This window comes from Mobula hypostoma, chromosome 22 (assembly GCF_963921235.1).
Source record: "Mobula hypostoma chromosome 22, sMobHyp1.1, whole genome shotgun sequence".
In the NCBI taxonomy this organism is placed as follows: domain Eukaryota; kingdom Metazoa; phylum Chordata; class Chondrichthyes; order Myliobatiformes; family Myliobatidae; genus Mobula; species Mobula hypostoma.
In genome coordinates, this window is record NC_086118.1 from 14890120 (window position 1) to 14913541 (window position 23422).

Genomic DNA, 23422 nt, shown 5'->3' on the forward strand with positions numbered 1-23422 from the left:
AGAAGAATGCTTTCCACGGCGCATCTATAAAAATTAATGAGGGTTTTAGGGGACAGGCCAAATTTCCTTAGCTTCCTCAGGAAGTAAAGGCACTGGTGGGCCTTCTTGGCAGTGGACTCTGCTTGGTTGGACTAAGTCAGGTCATTTGTGATATTGACCCAGAGGAACTTAAAGCTTTTGACCTGTTCCACTTGCGCATCACCGATGTAAATGGGGTCGTGTGGTCCGCTAATCCTGAAGTCAACAACCAATTCCTTCGTCTTGCTGACGTTAAGGGATAGGTTACTGTCTTCACACCATGACACCAGGTTCTTAATTTCCTCTCTGTACTCAAACTCATCACTACCCGAGATATGGCCTACAATTCTGGTGTCATCAGCAAACTTATATATTGAGTTCGATTGAAACTTGGCTTACACAATCATGAATGTACAGTGAGTACAGCAGAGGGCTGAGTGCACAGCCTTGTGGGGCACTGGTGCTCAGAGTGATTGTAGAGTAGAGTTTGTCCCCTATTTTTACAGCCTGGGTCCTGTCTGTGAGGAAGTTGAAGATCCAGCTGCAGATCTGAGTGCTAAGGCCCAGGTTCCGGAGTTTAGGAATCAGTTTATTTGGAATGATGGTATTAAAGGCAGAGTTGTAGTCAATGAAAAGGAGCCTCACATATGTGTCTTTATTCTCCAAGTGTTCTAAGGAGGAATGATTTTAAGGATACAATTATTTATAGAATTCTAAGTGTGGCCATGTGTAATTTCTATAAAGATTAAGGTTTACTTCTTCATCTGCCAATCATCTTACTCCAAAAGCTATCCAGAATGCTTTCCATTCTTTTTAATGAGTTCATTAATCTGTACTTGTTACATACACCTGTTAGGGTGCATTCTCCAGTTACCTTATAAGGTAACCATAGCCTTCAGCCAGGAGCAGATGTCATCAGGTGGTTCCCAACCTTCACCGAGTGTTTCGACCCTCAACCACGACACTCTCCAGTTGGTGGGCCGGCAGTGGTGGCCAAATCACTGCCCATCTGCTCCTGGCTTCCAGCTTCCCTCTCCTCGCCTATTCCAAATCCAACAAGAGGCTCGTTCTGCCTCTTCCCCCATCCTACGAGCTGCTTGTTTTTTGCTCCTTTCGTCCAGGCTCAGATCTGACAACAACCGCCATGCTGATTTGGCTGGGAAACCTCTGCAGCCAATCTCCACAGGGAACAACCATGCCTGCCATCCCTTGTCTTTACACTCCGCACTAAGGGCTGGTACTTCAAGGCCTTTCTCTCGTGGGCCTCTTTCCATCCCTCCTCCCACGGCACAGTCAGCTCAACCAGAATTATTTTCTTGTCTTCGCTCGGTTGACCACAGTACAATGTCTAGGCGAAGGGTTGTGTGCACCACATCCGGGAACTGCAACCTCCTTCCCGCATCAACCCTCATCTCCCAGGACCTGGCCGTTAGCAGCAGATTGGGCCTTGGTTGTTTGGTTATGAAAGGCCTAGCTCCCTCTTTGACGAAGGTGATGGCCTTCCTCAAATCTGTGCCAGCCATCCTCTTCTTGCATCTCTCCCGCTCTAGTGTGTCAGCAAGAGCCAGAAGCACCTTATCATGGCACCACTTATACTGCCCTTGAGTTAGAGCTGTTTTACACCCGGACAGTATATGAGCCAGTGACCCCTTTTGACCACAGAGCTTACAGTTCGGGTCCTCTCTCATTCCCCGTGTGTACAGATGTAATGGTGAAGGAAGGGTGTCATACACGGATCGCAAGAGGAAGGAAATATGGAAGGGCTCCAGTCTCCATAACTCTGCCCATGAGATCTTGCGCTTAAGCAGATCCCATTTTGTCCATTTTGTATCATTGCTTTGTGCCTCTAATTGCCCGGCTCCTTCTGAGATTTTACCCTCTTGAAATAACTTACAAGAATATGACATTATCCTTCCTACCAATGCAATACTTTGCAGTAGTTCATATTGCACATCATTAGCCAATGATGTAGGCATTATCCTCATTTATTAATATTTTCCTATTTGTAGCATTCCTCTCTACATGAATTACACACCATCTTAACATCTGCAAAATCTGAAAATACACTTCTAATTCCCATGCACAAACAATGCACAACAATCACCCTATCATCAATCGTAGCATTATAGAGTTATACAACATGGAAGTAGGTCCTTCAGTTCAAAGCTTTCATCTAGACCAGGGGTTCCCTACCTTTTTTATACCATGGACCAATACTATTAAGTAAGGTGTCCATGGACCTCAGGTTGGGAACCCCTGATCTAGATCAATGTCATTTTTATTCTCCCTTTGTTCTAATCTAATACCTCCACCCCCCACCTCCCCCAGATTCTATCACCAGCTGTTGGATCCTGATTATCTTTGCAATCCAAACGTTCTTCACAAGTCAAGAATGAGGCATAAAACTTGTTGCTAGCAATTTTATTAAATGAAGAATATTACAAGAATAAAGGAAGACAAGCTGAAAGATCAAAGAAAAGGCAAAGGGAAAAGTAGTCATTGTCATTTCGTACTGAAACTAGAGATAATAAAAATGCCATTAATAACAATTGACCTATAAAATAGCCAGATTAATGTCAGAGTTAGCCTCGAAATCACAATCAGAATCGTATTTAATATTACACCATATGTCACATAATGTGTTGTTTTCCAGCAGCAGTCCATTGCAATACATAATAATAAAAACTATAAATTACAAAAAGAAATATAGCTGGACATTAAATAGGTAATTCAAAAAATAGAGCAAAAATTAAAGAAAAAGAATTGATGTGGCATACAAGGATTTATTGTCCATTCAGAAATCTGATGGCGTAGGGGAAGAAGCTGCTCCTGAAATGTAAGTGTGTCTTCATGCTCCTGCACCTTCTCCTCAACGGTAGCAATGAGAAGAGGACATGTCCTGGGCGATAAGTGTCCATAATAATGGATGTCGCTTTTTTGAGGCATCAACTTTTGAAGATGTCCTTGATGCTGCAGAGGCTAGTGCCCGTGATGAGGTTGGCTGAGTTCACGACTTTCTGCAGCGTTTTCTGATCCTGTGTAGTCACCTCCTCCATACCAAATGGTGATGCAACCAGTTGAAATACTCTCCACAGTATATCTGTAAAAATGTATGAGTTTTTGGTGTCATACTAAGTCTCCTCAAACTTCTACTGAAACGTACATCCTGTTGAGTCTTCCTTGTAACTGCATCAATATGTTGGGTCCAAGATTGATTTTCAAAGATGTTGACACACGAATTAGAAACTGCTCTCCCTTCCCATTGCTCATCCAATGATGATAACTGGTTTGTGTTCCCTCGATTTTCCCTTCTTGAAGTCCACAATCAATTCCTTGGTCTTACTGACACTGAGTGCAGGTAACGGGACACCTGCTACTGAAAACTAAGTTTCTGGAAAAATTCAGAAGCAACTCTACTGTAATTACTGAAAAATTTATGGAACAATTACATGTATATGTTGATCATGCAGTAGGAAAATTTAACAAGAAAATTAATAATTCTATGCTCTAATCCAACACCACCTATTCCATAAGTTGTAGTGGCAAATTAACCCACTAACTTACATCTCTTTATGATACAGGAGAAAACTGGATCACATAGAGAAAACCCATGTAGTCACGGGAAGAACATGGAAATGCCACAAATTCTTGTGGGGCACAATTTTCCAGCTTTTGATAAATCTGAGAAATGACCTCTAATCCTTTCACCTCGTGTTTTGTGTGTTACAGAAAACTTGCTATACATTATTCTCTTGATTCAATACTATTTTCCAATATGCATGCTGTATGTTACTTTAGGAAAAGTCTTGAAAATCCAAATATATTGCATCTACTACATTATCCTTCCTTTTGCTTTCAGGTAGTATTTAAAATAATTTAACAAGGTTCAGCTAGATGAAATGTATTTGTAAAATCCAGGTTATTACATTTTTAGATGATGCATTTTTTTCTGACCAGATTCAGATATTTTTCTTTTATTACACAATAGAATACCGAACAGATTAAAAAAAAAGCTGAATTATCTCCTCAGTTCTAAATTCTAATTTCACAGACAAAGTTAATAGTGTGTGGAAGCAGGAACCTATCAGATAAACTAAGGAAATACTCAAAATAATGGCACGTTGGTTTCCGTGATAGAACAAATTTTTCTGGATCACATAAAGATGCATTAAATTCTCTGTTAAGGTTGAAATATGAATAATTGTGTAGAGTCAAAGTAATGCCAGCATCTAGAACTTTGCTGCTGGAACACAGGTACAAAATTGTCATGGAATGTTAGGGTTCATCTATCTACATTTGAAGTGTGAAAGCAATGATATCATGGCTCAGTTCTAAACATTACTCCATTTCCACATCTGAAATTTTCTATTCAGAGTTAAAGAGAGAGTACTGCAGATGCCGGAAATCTGATTTTAAAACAAGCTGCTACAAGTACAATCTACTCGGCAGATTATTCTGTGAGAGCAGAGTTAACTTTTCATTTAACCAGAAACATTAAATGTGCTGCAGGCAATATAATGGAGGGGGAAGTAGGGAATCTGGGTGATGGCAGGCATTGAGTGCTGCAAAGGCCATTTCATCTTCAAGCCCTGAACAGTTACCAGGGAGAGTGGAGCTATGATGCCCGTGTTCCTTTGGAAACTTTCACTGATTTATACGTAGATGTCATAGTCAGAGTATCGGAAAGGAATACAAAAGGATTCTTGGAGGCACCAGAGGCAACAGCATGCAAAGACATCTAGGGATGCAAGATGTGCTGTAGGTGAATTTGTGTACTAAACTGCATCAAATGCAGCAGGAAGATTGAGATGGAGGAGGAAGAATATATTAACTCTGCCACTGTACCCATTCAAATATTGTAGCAGAGGTGGAAATCTTACTGGAGCAATTCTAACTTTTACTTCACAATTCAGCCTAAGCAGTACTCATGAAAGTTATGGCAGCAGAAGAATTGTTTAACTCACTGCTGGTCGTATATTATTAATCATGTATGTGGTTAAAAAAAAATCAACTACTCCATAATTACAACATAATGGTTATTATGGGTGACTGCTTGGGCTCTTTCAGATGTTTTAATGGGCAACTGGCATCTTGCCAGAGTCTTGTCTGCTGTACAAGACGAGAGAATATGAACATGTGTCATTTTTAAATTCAATAATTGGACACAAAACCCAACACATTAGCAAACAGGGAAAATCTTCACAGCCGTGCTTCTCCATTCAAACTGACACTGAGAAGTTACATTTTGGCAATCCCAATGTGTTCATTAAAGCAACTTCAAGGGTCACAGCATCTCTGAATGTGCTTCTAATGGGATCATTTTGAAGTGCAGTTACTTTTGTATAGTAAAATATATGACAGAAGTTTATGCACAGCAGAATCCATTACACAGCAATGATCTACTGCTCCTCCATAAACAGTGGAATGGGATCTCTCCCATCCATCTATAAGAGGCTGTCTTGACTTCTGTTTCACATCTTATTAGGAAAGCATCACCACTGTTAGTGCAGCATTCCGCAAGATTTCAGCCAAGATAATTAATTAAAGTCTCTGAATAGGGTATGGCAAAATATTCTATCAAGAAAGATATTTTTGACAACTAAACCTGTGAGCGATGCAGGATTTTGCTGCTCAATTGTTTTCAACAACTGATGAACAGCAAAATCTAACATATAACTAGGACAATAACACTGCAAGTTCCTCCTCTCAATAAACACTTATGGCTGGATTCATGCAACATAAACTTCAGTGAATAATGACCATGAATTTCTTTAGAAGAATTAACTTGAGAGTGAAGCCTGAAGTAAACTATCTAAGGCATTAAATGGAAAATTAATACTTGTACTTTCACCAAGACTTCAATGTGGATGAAGTGTGACTAATGGGATGTTCTTGTGGAAAAGCATTTACTCAGTACTGAAGCATTGCAGTAAGCCTTCATCTAGGTAATTCATGGTCGCCTTTTTCTACAACCTTGCAGTCATCTTTCTCTGAACTGTGCATTGGAATATTTAAGGTACGTATTTGTTAAAAGAGAAGTGTCTAATCAACAATCACGAGAAGATCTGCAGATGCTGAAAATCCAAAGCAATACACACAAAATGCTGAAGAAATTAGTCATGATGAAGGGTCTCAGCCCAGAACATCAACTGATAACTTTTTTTCCCATAGATTCTGTCTGAGCTGGCGAGTTCATCTATCATTTTGTGACCATCTATTCAAGTTACCTCAATGTTATTTGTTCTCATTTTTGACGTTTTAAGTTATCCCTTTTGAATTCCATTGGGCTGAAGTTGTGAAGAGTTGTGATAGATAAATCCTGAACTTGACTTAAAAAATCTTCCTGTCTAAAAATTGTGCATATTGAGAAAAACGAGATATACGTAGTTCTAAAATTCCACCACATATAAATATGCAATCTGTAAAAGAAAATGGATAGCCTTGCAAAACAGCCTATTGTGTCTGTTGTATAGACATAATTCGGTCCAAAGATCCAGCGCAACACTGAGACAGTGCCATTAGAAGATGCCAGTTGGTCAGCTAGAAGATCCATGTGAAGCAGATTCCAAGCTCTGGAACCCAGAGTCCTGACCTGTGTAGCAGCTCTCTGTATGATGAAGAAGGTCTCCTACACCTTTAAAGTTTGTTTCTGTGGGAGTAGAATGCATCTTTCGGAAGACATCCGTGCGAAAATGACAGAAGTGATACCAAGGCATGAATCGTGCAATACTCTGCATCTACACACGAGTCCTGTGGAACACCTGGCAGAAAAACTGCGACTCCCAGAAAATCACCAACTTAGATTTTTTTTTAAATTGAAATTGTATTCTGCAGAACACAAATTGCATCAATCAAGAAAGAGTTGAAGAGTAGGGTCTTTCTGCCCTCTCAGGTGGACACAAAGGATCACCTTGTTTATTTTCAACAAAGGGCTTGATGCTTCGTTGTCCACCATTACTGAAACCAATTATTGTTTGTTGAACCTTTCTGTGCATGACTTGTCTGTGTATTTCCAATACTTATCACTGACCACTCTGTGGGTAACTTAATCTGCACTCAAGGTTTCAGCACAAAGTTGTGATGCATAATATATAAAAAGAAAAGGAATTGAAAAGGAGTTAGAATTTACTTGGAAGTTGGGAACTCGGTAGATTAAAAAGCTTTTGAACGTGGGTATCTGCAGGACAGTGCTATGAACTGTGGCACCTGAACCCCCTCCCCCAACTTAAAGATTTTGCAAAGGTTTTCCCAACAGAGCCATCCTCCAAGTTGAATAAAGATAGAAGAGTAACAAATTTGTAAATGAGCGCCGCATACTCGCAGTATTTTGTTTTGACACAACCTTGCCACAATTTGCCAGCGACCCTCTACGTAACATGCACTCATATGGGTACAAACCTAGCGCAAAATTGCAGAAACAAAATTCAAAGACAGCTTGGAAAACATATGGTTAACGCGCTAGAAATAGAACAAACACAGCGGCCACAGATCACAGGCTGTAGTTAGCACACCGACTGTATTCTTTCAATGCACATATTTCTTCAAAACATACATCGTAATTATTAGGCTGTTTACAGACTTTGAGTTCCAACATAAATTATTGGCCTCTTGATAACACTGGAAATGGAAGCTATTCTTCCCAGCATTTGTTAATAATTTTGAGCCTCCGCACATCAAACTCGTTCCAGCCCCATTGCCATAGCAACAACAAACTGCTGAGGTTATTTTACTAACAAGCCCGGGTGGATTTCCTCCTTTGAGAAGCGTTTGCATGCTGTTAAATTGGAGGCTCAGTATACCGCTGGCGCCTTTAAAGTGGTGGTCCCTACTCGGGGTACTTACCGTGATGTGACTTTCTTTGCTCTGTCTTCGGGCGGGTGACCCCACTCCCGGGCTCTGAGGGAGAAAGGAAGAGGCATCAGTACTCATCCCTGTTCAAAGAAATGGAGCTAATCGCCAGGATTTAACTCCTGTCACTCCAAGCCAGTTCTGCCCCAGATTCCCTCGGTGTCCCCACGTTGATCTTCTGCTGTGTGTCTCAAAACTCTTCGGATTTTGTGTCAAACCAAGACAAACTGCAGTTGACACTGACCACCCAAGGTGGCCAGCGAATCAGAGCATTGGGAAATGGGAAATTAACCAGCGTCTCCACGCAGAGAAATTCCCAATCCCAATTCACCCAAACCGCTTCAAAGCCTCTGCCCCCTTTTCCCGATGCTTCTCACTCATTAACTCCTCGTCTGCCAAATCCTCAGTCTTCAGAACGTTACAAGGAGCGGTTCCCCTTTCCTGTCAATTAATAATACGCCTTCTTCCTCCTCCTTCTCCTCCACCCCAATAATTAGTGGATTTATCAAACCCGCAATGCTGACTGCTTGTTGGCTCCAGTCTTTTAAAAATCGATTTTAGGCAGAAACCTGGGAAAATGTGGACTTAAAGGTTACCAGCCCTAGATTGTGTCTAATCTTCTAAATAATAAGGACAGTAGATAGATCACTTCAGATGCCATCTATGCAAGTTTAAATAATTTTGAACAAGTGTCCTTTGGATCAGACATAAAAATGTATATTGGTCCAATGATGTACACATTGCTGGACACTTTTCCTAGTTGGTATTAAAACAATAATACTTGAGGTGTGGGCACGTGACCAAGTAGTTAAGGCATTGGACTAGCGACCTGAAGGTCATGAGTTCGAGCCCCAGCCAAGGCAATGTGTTGTGTCCTTGAGCAAGGCACTTAAGCACACCACTCTGCAACTACACTGGTGCCAGGCTGTATGGGTCCTAATGCCCTTCCCTTGGACAACATTGGTGTCATGGAGAGGGGAGACTTGCAGCATGGGCTCCTGCTGGTCTTCCATAAACCTTGCCTAGGCCTGCGCCCTGGAGAGTGAAGACTTACCAGGCACAGATCCATGGTCTCACAAGACTAACGGATGCCTATGTACTTGAGGAGGATGAGAGATGACTTAATAATAGAGGTGTACAAGATGATGAGAGGCATTGATTGTGTGGATAGCAGAGGCTTTTTCCCAGGGCTGGAACGGCTAGCATGAGAGGGCATAGTTTTAAGGTGCTTAGAAGTAGGTACTGAGGGAATGTCAGGGGTAAGATTTTCACACAGCGTGGTGGGAGCGTGGAACACACTGCTGGCGACGGTGGTGGAGGCGGATACAATAGGGTCTTTTAAGAGACGCTTATAAAAATAGAGGGCTATGTGGTAGGGAAATTCTAGGCAGTTTCTAGAGTAGGTTACATGGTCGGTACAACATTGTCGGCTGAAGGGCCTATAATATGCTCTAGATGTCTATGTTCTACTTGCAAGGGTCAATTCATGAAGCACCCTTTGAAATCAGAAGTAAGTGTTCTGCTTTATGTGGTTAAGTGTTAAACCAGATAAGTCCACATACCCTATTATTCATAAAGAATGTAATAAGCTGATGCCAGTGATATCCACAGAAGGCAAAGAGCAGAAATATAGAAGCTGCTACAAGTAACCATGTTCTTCTCCTCACCCTCCTATTTGCAGCTCTTTCTGGCTTAAATTCAGTGATCTGTTAAGAGAAAACCCATCTCAACTGTTCGAGGATTTACCAATGACCACAAAACATCACAGAGACACAAAATACAATGAGATACTTGGTCACTTTTGTCACATTTTGTTTAGCAAGAGGAGTTTGTAAATGATCTTATTGAAAGGTGGAATAAACTAAAAGGGCCATTTTGTATGTTCTTTGACAGTATTGTATTTCAGTTTCTGCTTCTGGTTCTGTGAGTATTGACACGTACAGGTTAGGGTTAGTAAATTGTGGGGATGCTGCTTTGGTGCAGACTGCCCCAGAACAACCCTCGGACTGCTTGTCATTGACACAAATGGCGCATTTCACTGTATGTTTTGATGCACATGTGACAAATAAAGGTGACCTGTCTTAATCTCCCTTAACCAAGAAAGTAAGATAAAAAACTGTCTAAAATTTGAGGCTTCTGGAAAGTGAAGTGCTCAAAGTAGGCAAACAGTACAGAGGTTGAAAAAAAAACATGCTTGAAACATTCACAGAATTGCTCTGCAGCACTTTGTAGAAAATCCCTGTCCTTATTTAATACATGGGCTATTAAAATATTGTATTAGAAAGCTGAAATTCTTCCAGATCTCCTAGCAAAAGTATTTACAATGTGCCAGTGAGACTTTCAAATCCTAGTATGGAAGTTCACAGAGCAAATAGGGACGAGGTTCATTACCAGAGTAAATAGAAAATGTGTGGGTGCACATATAAACATATTCCAAAGAACAGCATGAAAATGTAAATAAGAGTGGTCAATTGCAACACATACAAAATCCTGGAGGAACTCAGCAAGTCAGGCAGCATCTATGGAGCGGAATAAACAGACAATGTTACAGGCCAAGGCGCTTTATCAGGACCAACAACTTTCTCTTAGGATTCTATGACCTTGCCTATGAGGAGTCTTCACTTTTAAAAAAAACTGTATCCTCAGGCTATCATACATTGAAAGGAGATCCAACAATTTCATTCTAGAAAAGATTGGCACAAAACCAATACTTCTGGAAACCGTTATCCAAAGGAAACTTTGCTATTTTGGACACATCTCAAGAGCTGATGACACACTGGAACGCACTGTGCTTGAAGGCAGAGTAGAAGGAAGTGGCTCCTGGTTCAACAACGTCAAGAAGTGGAATTCCTCACCACCAGCGATGCAAGAGGTCTGACTGCTGACAGACCGCAGTGGAAGAAAGTGGTCACCGAGGCTCCGGCAGAGTATGTCACATGATGATGATGATGATGATGTATAGTGGATTCTGGTTAATTGGGGCAGCCACTTATTTGGGACAAATCTTAGAGAACAATAACAAATCAAGAAAATTGCTGGGATTGCTTTGGCTTATTTGGGACACTATGATGCTTAATTGGGGCAGGAAACAGTTGCTGAACATGTTCTAACTAGTGTTAGTCACGTGCAGTTGTGTGGCCATCGTCCTGAGAGTGAACAGTCTTTAAATAGTGTCGGTTGCATGTGTTTCTGCTCAAAAGGCAGTGTTTTGTCACTGATAGTTGGCAAGACATAAGCAGTAAGACAATTCCAAACTGTTTCTTTGACTGCCAGCTCAAGCATTCATGCTTAAAAATGAAATAATTTCACTACTTAGGAACAAGTTAGGAACTATGAAGAATTTGAAAATTTGGTGGATGCAATCATTGATAGTATTATATAAAAGCAGCCCATTATCTGCAGTGATTTTGTTCATTGCATACATTAGATGAATTCCTTCGTCGATAACTATTAGGAACTAATACATAGTTTTATAGTACTGTATTACTATTGGTAGTGTTATAAATTGTTCTGTATTTCATTTAAATACAGTACATAATTTATTACTCAGTCTGTATTTTTATACCAGGTCAGGATGGATATGTGTGGTGAATGTGTGCACATATCAGGTAGTTACATGTGATACTCTATAGTAATACACAGGGAATTCACAACAGAAGGTTGGCTCTCAAATATGTCTCACATACATACATAAAGTAAAATGATCAATGTGTTGAGAAGAATAAGATAACATTTTAAATTATCAAAGCACTGACACTCGTAAGTAAACAATGTAACTTAATGGTTTCATTATCAGCTCTTGCAACAGAGATTTAAGGGACACTAAAGTAGAGGGAGATAGAATTTTGATTAAGAATTGGAGAAATAGAATTTTGATTAAGAATTGGAGAAATAGAATTTTGATTAAGAATTGAGGAGCAATTATCAATGAAATATTTACAAATGATTAGTATTGAAGGAAATTATCTCAATCACCCATTTTAAATTAGATCTAGTTCTCTCTATGTTTCAGTTTGTTTATTGACTGTTCAGATTTTTATTGTAATCTTCTGAACTGTATCCCTTGTGTAAGCTTTGAAGCTTTTGCTACATCAGTATGATCTGATTTAGACACATTAGATTTAAAAAAATCAAAATCGGTTGTCACCAAGATAAAAGGAAGCAGAAAATGAAGTTGAACAGAATTACTGACAGTACACCCTCCTGACGGGGACAGTGTACATATTGAACAAAGGGGTAATGAAATGATACCACCTGCCCCATTAGCTTCCAACGTACCTGTAACCACAGTCACCTTTGCAGATCAGCCTGGAGAGTGACCCAGAAGAGCATCTGGCCCAGATGGAGTCCCCAGCTGTTTTCGAGGATCCAGTGTGCTACAGCTGGTCCGAGTATTTGCAGAATTTTTGTAAACCTCACCCTACTCCAATTGGAGGTTCCCACCTGCTTTAAGAAGACTTCAAATATTCTGGTGCCAAAGAAAACAAGGTAAAATACCTTGGCAGCTATTGCATGGTGGCTTTGACATCCACCAGCGTGAAGTGGTTTGAGAATCACATATCTCACAGATAACCTGGACACTTTTATCACTAAAACAGGTCCATGGCAGATGCCAAATCTGTGACTCTACATTTATTTCCAGATCATCCGGATAAAAAAGCTACCTATATCAGTGTCCTATTTATTGGCTACAATTCCACCTTAAGTGCCATAGTTCCAAACAACCTCATCTACAAGCTCCCAGATCTCAGCACCACGCTTTGCAACTGGATCTTTGACTATTGACAAACAGACTGCCGCCAGTAAGGACAGGCAGCAACACCTCTGCCATGATGATCCTCAAAACTGGTGTCCCACAAGGCTGCAGCCTCAACCCCCTAACTCTATCCCCTATACAGTTGCATTTGTGTAGCTGCTTTCTGGTCTAACTCCATCTTCAAGTTTGCAGGTGACTCCACTGTAGTGGGCTGGATCTCAAATACTGTTAAAACAGAATACAGGAGGAAGATAGAGGGCCTAGTGGCATGGTATCATGATAACAACATTTCCCTCAAAGTCAGCAAAACAGAAGAGCACATCATTAACTTCAGAAAGTGGGATGAAGCATATGCTCCTGAATGTATCAATGTCACTAAGATGGAGATAGTTGACAGCTTCAAGTTCCTAGGTGTAAACATCACCAATAGCTTGTCCTGGTCAAACAACATAGATGCTATGGTCAAGAAAGCACACCAGCATCTCTATAATCCTCAGAAAGCTAAGGAAATTCAGTATGTTCCTGTTGACCTTCAGATGCACAAATGAAAGCATCCTATCCAGACAAATCACAGCTTAGTATGGCAACTGCTCTGCACCTGCAAGAAATTGCAGAGAGTTGTGGATGCAGCTCAGTCCATCACAAAAACCAGGGGCCTCTCTGTGTACTCTGTCTACACTTCTTGTTGCCTTGGAATAGCAGTCAGCAACCTCAAAGACCCCTCCTAATTGGGCATCCTCTCTTCACCTCCCAACCCCACCCTTCTATCAAGTAAGAGATACAACAGCTTAAAAATGTGCATCACCAAGCTCAAGAGTAGCTTCAGTGAGGATCATGTTTTTTTGATTTCTCAAGTGGCTTCAATAACACAGTCTTCACAGCAGGGAGAAAAGCTCCATTTTATGCGGATTGGCACTTCCACTGTATCCTGGATAATGGACCACCTGACTGGCAGACCACAGTTTGTGTGGCTTCAGAGCTGGGTGTATGACATGGCTATAAGTAGCACTGGGGCCCCACAGAGGACTGTATCAGCTCCCTTCCTGTTTACCCAGTATACTTCAGACTTTAGATACAATACTGAGTCATGTCAGCTGCAGAAATTCTCTGACGACTCAGCAACAGTTGGGTACATAAAGGGAGGATGGGAGGATGAACACAGGGCCCTCATGGAGGGCTTTGTCAAATGGTGTAAGTTGAATCATCTGCAGTTCAGCATTGTAGGACGAAGGAGATGGTGATGCACTTTAGGAAGACTAAGCCTGCACTGTTCACTGTTACTATTGATGGTGGGGACATGGATATGATGAGGACTTACATGTACCAGAGGGGTGCACTTGGATGACAGACTTGAGCGCAGCACCAACAACAGAGGCTGTGCACAGGAAGGGTCAGAGTCACCTCTACTTCCTGAGGAGACTGAGGTCCTTTGAAGTGTGCAGGCCTCTCCTTCACATCGTCTACCAGTCTGTTGTTGCCAGTACAATCTTCTACGTGGTGGTGTGCACATCAACACATGTGATGCCAACAGGCTTAATAAACTGATTAGAAAGGCTGGCTTTGTTATAGCAGACAAACTGGACAGACTGGAGGCTATGGTAAAACAAAGGACCCTACAGAAAATCCTGGCAATTCTGGACAATGTTTTTCAACCTCTGCATGCTACCTTGGCTGAACAGAGGAGCACTTTTAGTAATAGACTAAGACAACTGTGCTGCTCCAAAGAGCACTATATGAGATCATTCTTACTCTCAGCCATTAGGCTCTATAATGTCAACCTATAGCCAGGAAAGTGATGACCCCCCTCCTGTCAGACTGCTTGAGGTATCTTGTTTTTTATTCTTTCTACTTCTCTTCTAATATTTATATCTCTGTACTTGTAATGCAGAGAATTTGAAAAGACCTCTTGCATGGTGAAGGTGAACGCTTGATCACACAGTCTGCCCTCTCATGACCCTTGCTCTTTATTGTCTACCTGCACCAAACTTCCTCTGTAACCGTAACATTATATTCTGCATGTTATTGATTTTCCCTTGGACAATCTCAAAGTACTTATGTTTTGCAAAGATCTGTACAAGCTTTTGCATCTTGCAGAACTAAGTTTTTCCACTGTATCCAGTACATGTGACAATAACACACCAATACCAGTTAGAAGTTCACTGAAACCAGGTTTCTCACCTTTGTGTCAAGCCCCGGGGTCAAAGTTCAAAGTAAATTTATTATCAAAGTACATGCCTCCTTCTCATTATTACCATTAGGAAGGGGGTACAGAAGCCAGAAAGCACACACTCTGCAATTCAGGAACTGCTTCTTCCCCCATGTCATCCAATTTATAAATGGATATTGAACCCATGAACATTACCTCACTGCACTTTTAAAATTTCTGTTTTTGCACTAATTATTTTAACTATTTAATTTACATATATACCACAATTTAGTTTTTTTCTATACATTTATCATGTATTGCATTGTACTGCTGCCGCAAAGTTAACAAATTTCACAACATATGCCTGTGATATTAAACCTGATTATGATTGAGATATGTCGTCATATACAACCCTGAAATTATACTCAATAGAATAATAACCATAATCGAATCATTGAAAGACTGCACCAACTTGGGCATTCAACCAGTGGCAAAAGACAACAATCTGTGTAAATACAAAATTAAAAAATAATAAATAAATAAATAGATAGATAGATAGATAGATAGATAGATAGATAGATAGATAGATAGATAGATAGATAAATAAATAATATATAGAGAACAAGAGATGAAGAGTCCTTGAATGTGAGTCCACTGGTTGTAGGAACATTTCTGTGATGGGGTAAGTGAAGTTGAGTGAAGTTATCTCCTTTAGTTCAAGAGCTTAATGGTTGAGTGGTAATAAATGTTCCTGAACCTGGTGGTACAAGTCCTAAGGCTCCTGTACCTTCTTCCTGATGGCAGCAGTGAGACAAGAGCATGGCCTTGGTTGTGGGGTTCCCTGATGATGGATGCTACTTTCCTGCGACAACGTTTCGTGTAGATGTTCTCAATGATGGGGAGGGATTTACCCGTGATGGACCAGGTCACATGTACTACTTTTTCATTTAATGATTTTCCATTTAAGGGTACTGGTGTTTCCATTCCGTGATGTAACCAGTCAATATAATCTCTACCATACATCTGTAGAAGTTTGTCAAAGCTTCAGATGTCATGCGAATTTTTGGAAACTCCAAAGGGTGAATTGAGGCAGTTGGCAATTTGGCTGCCTTTCGAATATGCTAACATCAAGACGTATGGTTGAACAATAACCATTCACCAATGATTTGATGTCAATAAACCCAAAGCTACTAGTACCAAGGATCTTCAACTGACCTCTTACATGAAAATAACAAAGAGTTTAACAGCATAAAGCTATTTATTTGGAACATAAGATGTCCAGAAGGAAATGCTGCCATTGGCACATTCCAGGCTGAAGGATGAACAGAAGTTTGATGCAGCCACTGCGAAGGTTCTTTTGGGAATGATGACAATCTAGAGTCCTTCCACTACTGAATAATGAGGAGCTGAGTTCAGTGAGGAGCCCCTCAAACAAAAAAAGGGTGCATCACCCCAGGCGGTGACGAGTGGCAATGGTGCTATGTAAAAAACTGAACTGAATGCCTTAACCAAATATCACTAAGAATGTAGAGTTTGCATGAAGTCTATTATTTCACATCTTATAATGAAAACATTTATTTTTAAGCTAAAAATAAATTGCTCCTGGGGTTTTAATGCGACATTGAATTAACCTTTTGGGATGGCACTCGAGTTTATTATCATACACACAAGTGCCTGTATGCACAGGTACAATGAAAAATTTACTTGTAATAGCATCACAGGCATATTCCAACATTCACAAGAAACACATCAATTGAACATAAATTACACACAATTTTTACAAAAGAGAACACAATTAGAAGGGGAAAAAAGCCCTTTTTAGTGCAAAGAGATCATACTTGTAGGAGCCATGCATCTGTTCTCTATCTGCATTCAATTCTGTGTTGCATGTTTATTATGGTAACTAGTCACAGGAGTGTGGGCATGGTAAAGGCGAAGGGAATAAGTCACGTATTCGTGCTTTGATCATTACAGTTTGTAGCAGTTGGAGACCACCGAAGGTCGTATCTTTAATGCTCAATTACACTTAGCTTACATGGGTATGCTTAAGTTTCATCGCTTTAAAATCGTATGCTTGCTAATTGCTAATAAAGAATCACATACCATAAAACCATATAACAATTACAGCACGGAAACAGGCCATCTCGGCCCTTCTAGTCCGTTCCGAACTTTTACATACATACCCTTAACTTTTGGAACAATCATTGGTGTTGAAGGCGCTTCATGCAAGAATAACTCTCTCGGATTGCCGGCAGCAGCGACCGATTTGGCCGCTACAATATCTCTGTTAAATTAGACTAACCTACAGAAGTGAGAGGGTAGGGCTGGTTGTCTGTGACTAGTGATGCTTCTCAGGGATCTGAACTGGGACCTTGGTTATTTATCATGTATATCAATGATTTGGATGAAAGTGTGATAGGGCAGGAGAGTAAGTTTGCAGACAACACAAGGCTGGTGACATCATGGAGAGAGTAGAAGCGTGCCATAGGATACGGAAGGCTATAAATCAGTTGCAGATATTAGCATTGAAGTGGCAAATTAAGTTTCATCCAGGTAAGTGTGAGGTGCTGCACTTTAGGAGATCCAACAAAGGGAGAATACAAAGCTAAATGAACCTGTTGTCCTGATGATGGGTCTGCACTCAAAACGTTTACTTCCCTCCAAGGATGCTGCCTGACTTGCTGAGTTCTTCTGCCATTTTGTGTGTGTTGCTTAAGATGTCCAGCATCTGCAGAACCCCTCATGTGCACAGCTAATGGCAGGATCTTTAACAGTCTGATGAACAGGAGGACCTTGGGGTCCAGGTATATGCTCCTCAAAAGTGGCCGCACAGGTGGTAAAGAAGATGTACAGCTTGCTCGCCTTCATCAGTCAAGGCACTGAGTTCAAAAGCCAGGAAATTTTGTAACAGCTTTATGAAACTCTCGTTTGGCCACATTTAGAGTATTGCGTTCATTCCTGCTCACCTTATTACAGGAAGACTTCGGAGAGGGACCCAGAGGAAAGGATGCTGCTTGGTTTGCAGCAGAGGTGTTTTAAGGAGAGGTTGGACAAGCTGGGGCTGTTTTCTCTACAGAGATAGAAGCTGAGGCAAGACTTGAAAGTAATTTATAAAATGATGCAACACATAGACAGACAGCCAAATTTTTTTCCCCGGAAGGAGGCATGTACTTAAGGGGAGAGGGGTGACATTTTAAAAAGGTGTGCAAGGTAAGTATCTATTCACACAGTGAACAGTGGGTGTCTGGAATGCATTGACGGGCAGTTGGTGGAGTTGTTTAAGAGACTCTCAGATAAATAAATGAATATGCTGAGAAGGGAGGATATGGTCAATGTGTGAGGAACAAAAGTTAGATTAATTGGGAGTCATTGATTTAATCAGTTAGACACAACATTGTGGGCTGTAGGGCCTGTCCTGTGGTGTACTGTTTGATGGTCTATTGAATTTTAAATATTAGAAGGGCTTGGCTTCAGTTTACAAATATGAAATATCAACATGGAGTTATACAGCACAGAATCAGGCACTTCAGCTCATCAAGTCCATGACAACCATCAACCACCCATTTATACTAATCTTACATTCTCATCCACTCCCCCACATGCCAGGGGCCAAATAACCATCACAGCACACGAACGTGGGTGAAAGCTGGAGCATCTGGTGAAAACTCACACAGCCTCAGGGGGAGCAAGCAAGTTCCACACAACATGCAGCTGACAACAGTACTCAACCCAGGTCTCTGGGACCGTTAAAATGCAGACTTGCATTGTGCCACTGTATATCTTCAACACTTCAATATAAAAGAATCATCAATTCTATTCTAAACACAGAGATTCTGCAGATGCACAACACGTGCAAAATTCTGGAGGAACAGCAAGTCAGGAAGCATCTATGGAGCAGAGTAGGCTGTTGGCACTTTGGAATGAGAATTTTCATGAGGATGATCCTATTCTGGACTCATTTCTCACTTAGGTTTGGAATAATGGGCCTTTAATGCAAATATATTAATGCAGCTCAGAGCCATTTGTAAATAAAGTGATAAGCGTTCTGCCCAAAGGACCCATTTAACAGATTAGCATGCACGAGGACAAAAGCAGGTCATTGTTCTTCTTGCTACAATGAAAAGCCAGATGAGACACACATTAACAGTTATGTTATTGCAGGCCCCGCTGTCAGCTTTATGTGCCACTTAAAGAGATGGAAGAGCGCTCAAGCAGCAAGCTATCACACTCTCTTATCCAGTCCAGTCGCCAGGCCCTGTGCATAGATCTAAAATGAAGACTGCTTCAGGCCACTGACATTCAGATGGAGAGAACTATTCAAAGTGCAGATTAATGTCATTTCCACATTAAGTCATTAACATAATAATAGGAAGCTTTTTTATTGACAGCTCAATAGCAGAATGATGTACTTTAGCTCCAATACATAATCACGCAGCTACCAATCACAGATAATGTTGATGGAAGGCAGCACAGGAAGTGAGTCACAGAATTGCTTCCCAGTTTCCATGGATACTAATAAGATAACATGCTCTAGTTAAGGATATTCCAGGAGATTTAACTACATTGCGCCTGAATGAATAACATCCGGGAGTATTATTTAAGTCTGGGTCCTCTCAAATTGATTACACTCCACCTTACACGTAGTGATAGAACTGGCAAAGGAAGAATGGCAAGGGCAAAAGGAAAAGAGAGGAAATCAGAGGAAATCAGAATAAACTAGATATCTTAAGAAAATAAAAAGAACTTTAAAAAAGTGTATAAAGGTTTTCTTCTGTTTGAAAAGTCCAGGAAGACCATGATAACTGGTACAAGGACATCATTATAGCACAGCGGCTAGTGCGACGCTATTGCAGCTCAGGTGCTCTAGAGTTCAGAGTTCAATTTCAGTGCTGCTCTCTGAGGAGTCTCTGTACGCCCTCCACCGTGGAATGTGTGGGTTCCCCCAGGTGCTCCGGTTTCCTCCCATAGTCCAAAGATGCACTGGGCAGTGTTAATTGGTCATTGTAAATTGTCCCGTGATTAGGTTTGGGTTCATCAAGGTTATAGGGTTGCTGGGTGGTGTGGCTTGAAGGGTCAGAAGGACCTGCTTCATGCTGTATCGCGAAATCAGTCAATAAATACAGCTAATAACTCTGGACTTGTGCCCTCCAGTTTGGGAAAAAAGGTACAGAAAAATGTCAAAGGCACGAGGAATCAGAATCAAAATCCAGGCTAATATCACCGGCATATGACGTGAAATTTGTTCTTTTACAGCAGCAGTACATTGCAATACATTATATTCTTTCAAAAGTGTAAATTACAATTTTATATATTTATATCAAAACATATTACATATATAAACATAGATAGAAACATAGAAAACCTACAGCACAATACAGGCCCCAAAGCTGTGTCGAACACATCCTTATCTTAGAAGTTACCTAGGGTTACCAATAGCCCTCTATTTTTCTGAGCTCCACGTACCTGTCCAGGATTCTCTTAAAAGACCCTATCACAGCCACCTTCACCACCATCACCGGCAGCCTATTCCATGCACTCACCACTCTCTGCGTAAAAAACTTACCCCTGATATCTCCTCTGTACCTACTTCCAAGCACCTTAAAACTGTGCCCTCTATATCTATCTATATCTAACATTAAGTTAAGCAGTGCAAAAAGAGAGCAAAAAAAAAGCAAAAAGTAGGCATGTAGTGTACATGGTTCACTGTCCATTCAGAAATCCAATGATGCACGGGAAGAAGTTGTTCCAAAAAGCTGAGTGCGTGACTTCAGTCTCCTGTGCTTGCTCCTTGACGGTAGCAATAAGAGGGCATGTCCTGGGTAATGGGGGTCCTTAATAATGGATGGAGTACAGTAGAGGCCAGGGTTTGTTCTTCTTGGAGGAAGGAAGTGAAGAGAAGGTTCTAAGGAGCTGTGCAAAATTATGTCCAATGTTGATATGATGAACAGGCTTCAATAGGATTAGCTTAAATCGGTATTTGAGGGTTAGTACTCTCTCAGTGGACTGGAAGACACATTTTAATTTCGCATGACTGTGATGCCTATCCAACACAGAACCATAACCTTTTACACACAAATTAAAATACTAATAAAGCGAGGTAAAATATCAGCTTTAAATCCTAGAATGGTAATCAAAGATATTATGGGATGTATCAAGGCAAATGTGGAGATACAGAGATAGGTTACTGCTCAGCGATGATTTTATGAAATGGTGGAATAGATTGTAGAGATTAAATGACCTGTTCCATATAAAGTTGGACAGACAGGAAGAAAATGTAAACATTCCTATAATGGGGCTGCCTAGCTGCTGCAACTGAGATCATCAGAGATGGGAGCTTAGAATGTTTGATGACCGCAGTTTTGTCATACTCTATGAGACGGAAAATGCTCCTTGGAAATATGAAATCCTTGTGACAAAGTTGGGTGCAGATTATAGATACCTGTGGATCACTGCTGGTCTTTCTCAAGGACACATGCTGTGACTCCGAATGGTGTGACAGACTCCCCGAGGAGTGAAAGCCATTCACTGCAATACAAGCACAAATACCACATTCAATAAAGAAACTGGTGCAGTCCAATGTTTACAGTTTCTTGGTGTTAAGTCCAATAATTTCCAGACACTTAATCATCCTTTGGTTTTAGATATTCCACAAAGTGCTTCCTTGGAATAAAGCAGTAAAGATATTTTATTGCAGAAGAGCAAAGGAAACAAGGTGGTTACAGAGACAAAAGGTAGCAGACATAATCATAATTACCTTCATCGGGTCACTTTGAAACACACAAACCAGGCAACAAATCTCTCCTGAAAGAACCAAACAATCATGCACAGTATAAGCAACACCATAGCATAGCAGTTAGTGCTATGAATTCGGAGTTCATAGCACTATGAACTATGATAGTTCATATCATATGAACTATGACAGTTCATATCATTACAGAATTCGGAGTTCAATTTCCAAGTCCTCCGTAACAAATTTCTTCCCACAGTCCAAAGATGTCCCAGTAAGTGGGTTAATTATTGTTCCTCTCCATGCCTTGTTGTGCATAGGACAACCTTACCATTTCTTTTAACATTTATCTGTTTTTTACGAAGCCTAGTTGCTAACTTGATGCTCAACCCTGCATGGATGGAAAGCAAGTAAGGAGCCGGCTGGATTCGAACCCAGGACCACTTGCCTCGAAGTCCAGTTCTGATGCCACTACATCACCAGCTGGCTGGTGGGTTAATTGGTCATTGTAAATTATCCTGTAATTAGGCTAGAGTTAATTTGGTGGGCTGTTGGGTTCTGCACTGCATCTCTAAATAAATGAAGGAATCAAAGTCATATTGCTGGAAGTAGGGTCAACTAACTTCAAATTATTCTCTGTCTTTTAAGGTGTTTAGCCGCAATAAAAATGAATTTAAGGTTGACTGAGAGCATATTATAAAACATTTTGAAATTCTCCTCCGCAATCATATTCCTATTAAACAATTCAGATCAATCCCTGATAGTGCACCAAAGATTCAATCCTCTTGCCAGTCATAAATAATAGAGCTACTTTATTGAAGTGACCTTTTTGTTCATTTATAAACTTGGGAGTTCTCACAAAGTGAGTCTTCAAACCACCATGCTAGAAGATGGTAATACTTCTGAAGTGCAAGATACTTTCTAATAAAGCTGCATAACCACTCTGTAATCAGTCTCCATTGTGTTCAGACTGAGGTTTTAGAAGCCTCAACAATGAGCTCTCTGCCTTCACTGACACTTTCAATTGTTTTATTCACATACTCCCCTTTTATCCCAAAGGCACTGATTGTAATTTGCAGGTCAAGGGCTAGGGCTGCAAGCAGCAATGAGATCTTTGTTTAAATCTTCTCTGAGCAGTCACCATTTTGAGGGTTAGGGAGGAGTGTAGGGTAAATTATTTGCATACGCCTGCAACAAATATCATCTTCAGTATGACTTAAGTTAGCCTAGGAATCAATTCTGCACATCTGAGCTCCCAATATAAAATATTGTTCGATTGTGGACTTCAGAAAGGGTAACATGAGGGAACACACAGCAATCCTCAGAGTAATTTGAAGTGAAAAGAGTGAGCAGTTTCAAGTTCCTGGGTGTCAATATATCTGAGAATCTTTCCTGGGCCCAACATATCGATGCAGCTATGATGAAAGCATGAGAGAGGCTATACTTCATTAGGAATGAGCAACCTTATTTCGATGTGGGGCCCAAAACTGCTCAGAATCCTCCAAATATGGTCTGATCAATGTGTTCAGCATTACATCTTTGCTTTTATATTCTACTCCTTTGGAAATGAATGCAAACATTGCAATTGCCTTCCTTACTACCAATGCAACTTGCAAGTTAACCTTCAGGGAAACTGCATAGGACTCCAAGTCCCTTTGTATCTCTGATTTCTGAATTAGAAAATAGTCTACACCTTTATTCCTTCTACTAAAGTGCAAGACCATAGACTTCCCTACACAGTATTTTATCTGCTATTTCTTTGCCCATTCTGCTAATTTATTATTTTTTAGAGATACAGCACAGCCCAGTGAGCCCTGCTGTTCAATTCCGCCCACGTGACCCATTAACCTACAGTATAACCTTTACGTCTTTGGAATGCGTGAGGAAACTGAAACATCTGGACAGAACCCACAGGGTGACAGGGAGA

General features: G+C 40.7%; 1 protein-coding gene across 3 annotated transcripts in view; it reads right to left on the reverse strand.

Annotated features, from left to right (window-relative positions):
* Nucleotides 1-23422, reverse strand: part of gas7b (growth arrest-specific 7b) — a 526445-nt gene that overhangs the window by 149021 nt on the left and 354002 nt on the right. For all 3 annotated transcript variants that reach the window (XM_063074230.1, XM_063074232.1, XM_063074231.1), the window contains exons 4-5: nucleotides 21208-21293; nucleotides 7861-7914 (exon numbers count right to left, since the gene is read on the reverse strand). In XM_063074230.1, coding sequence (XP_062930300.1) covers nucleotides 7861-7914; nucleotides 21208-21293 — 140 coding nt within the window. The remainder of the gene's footprint in view (nucleotides 1-7860; nucleotides 7915-21207; nucleotides 21294-23422) is intronic.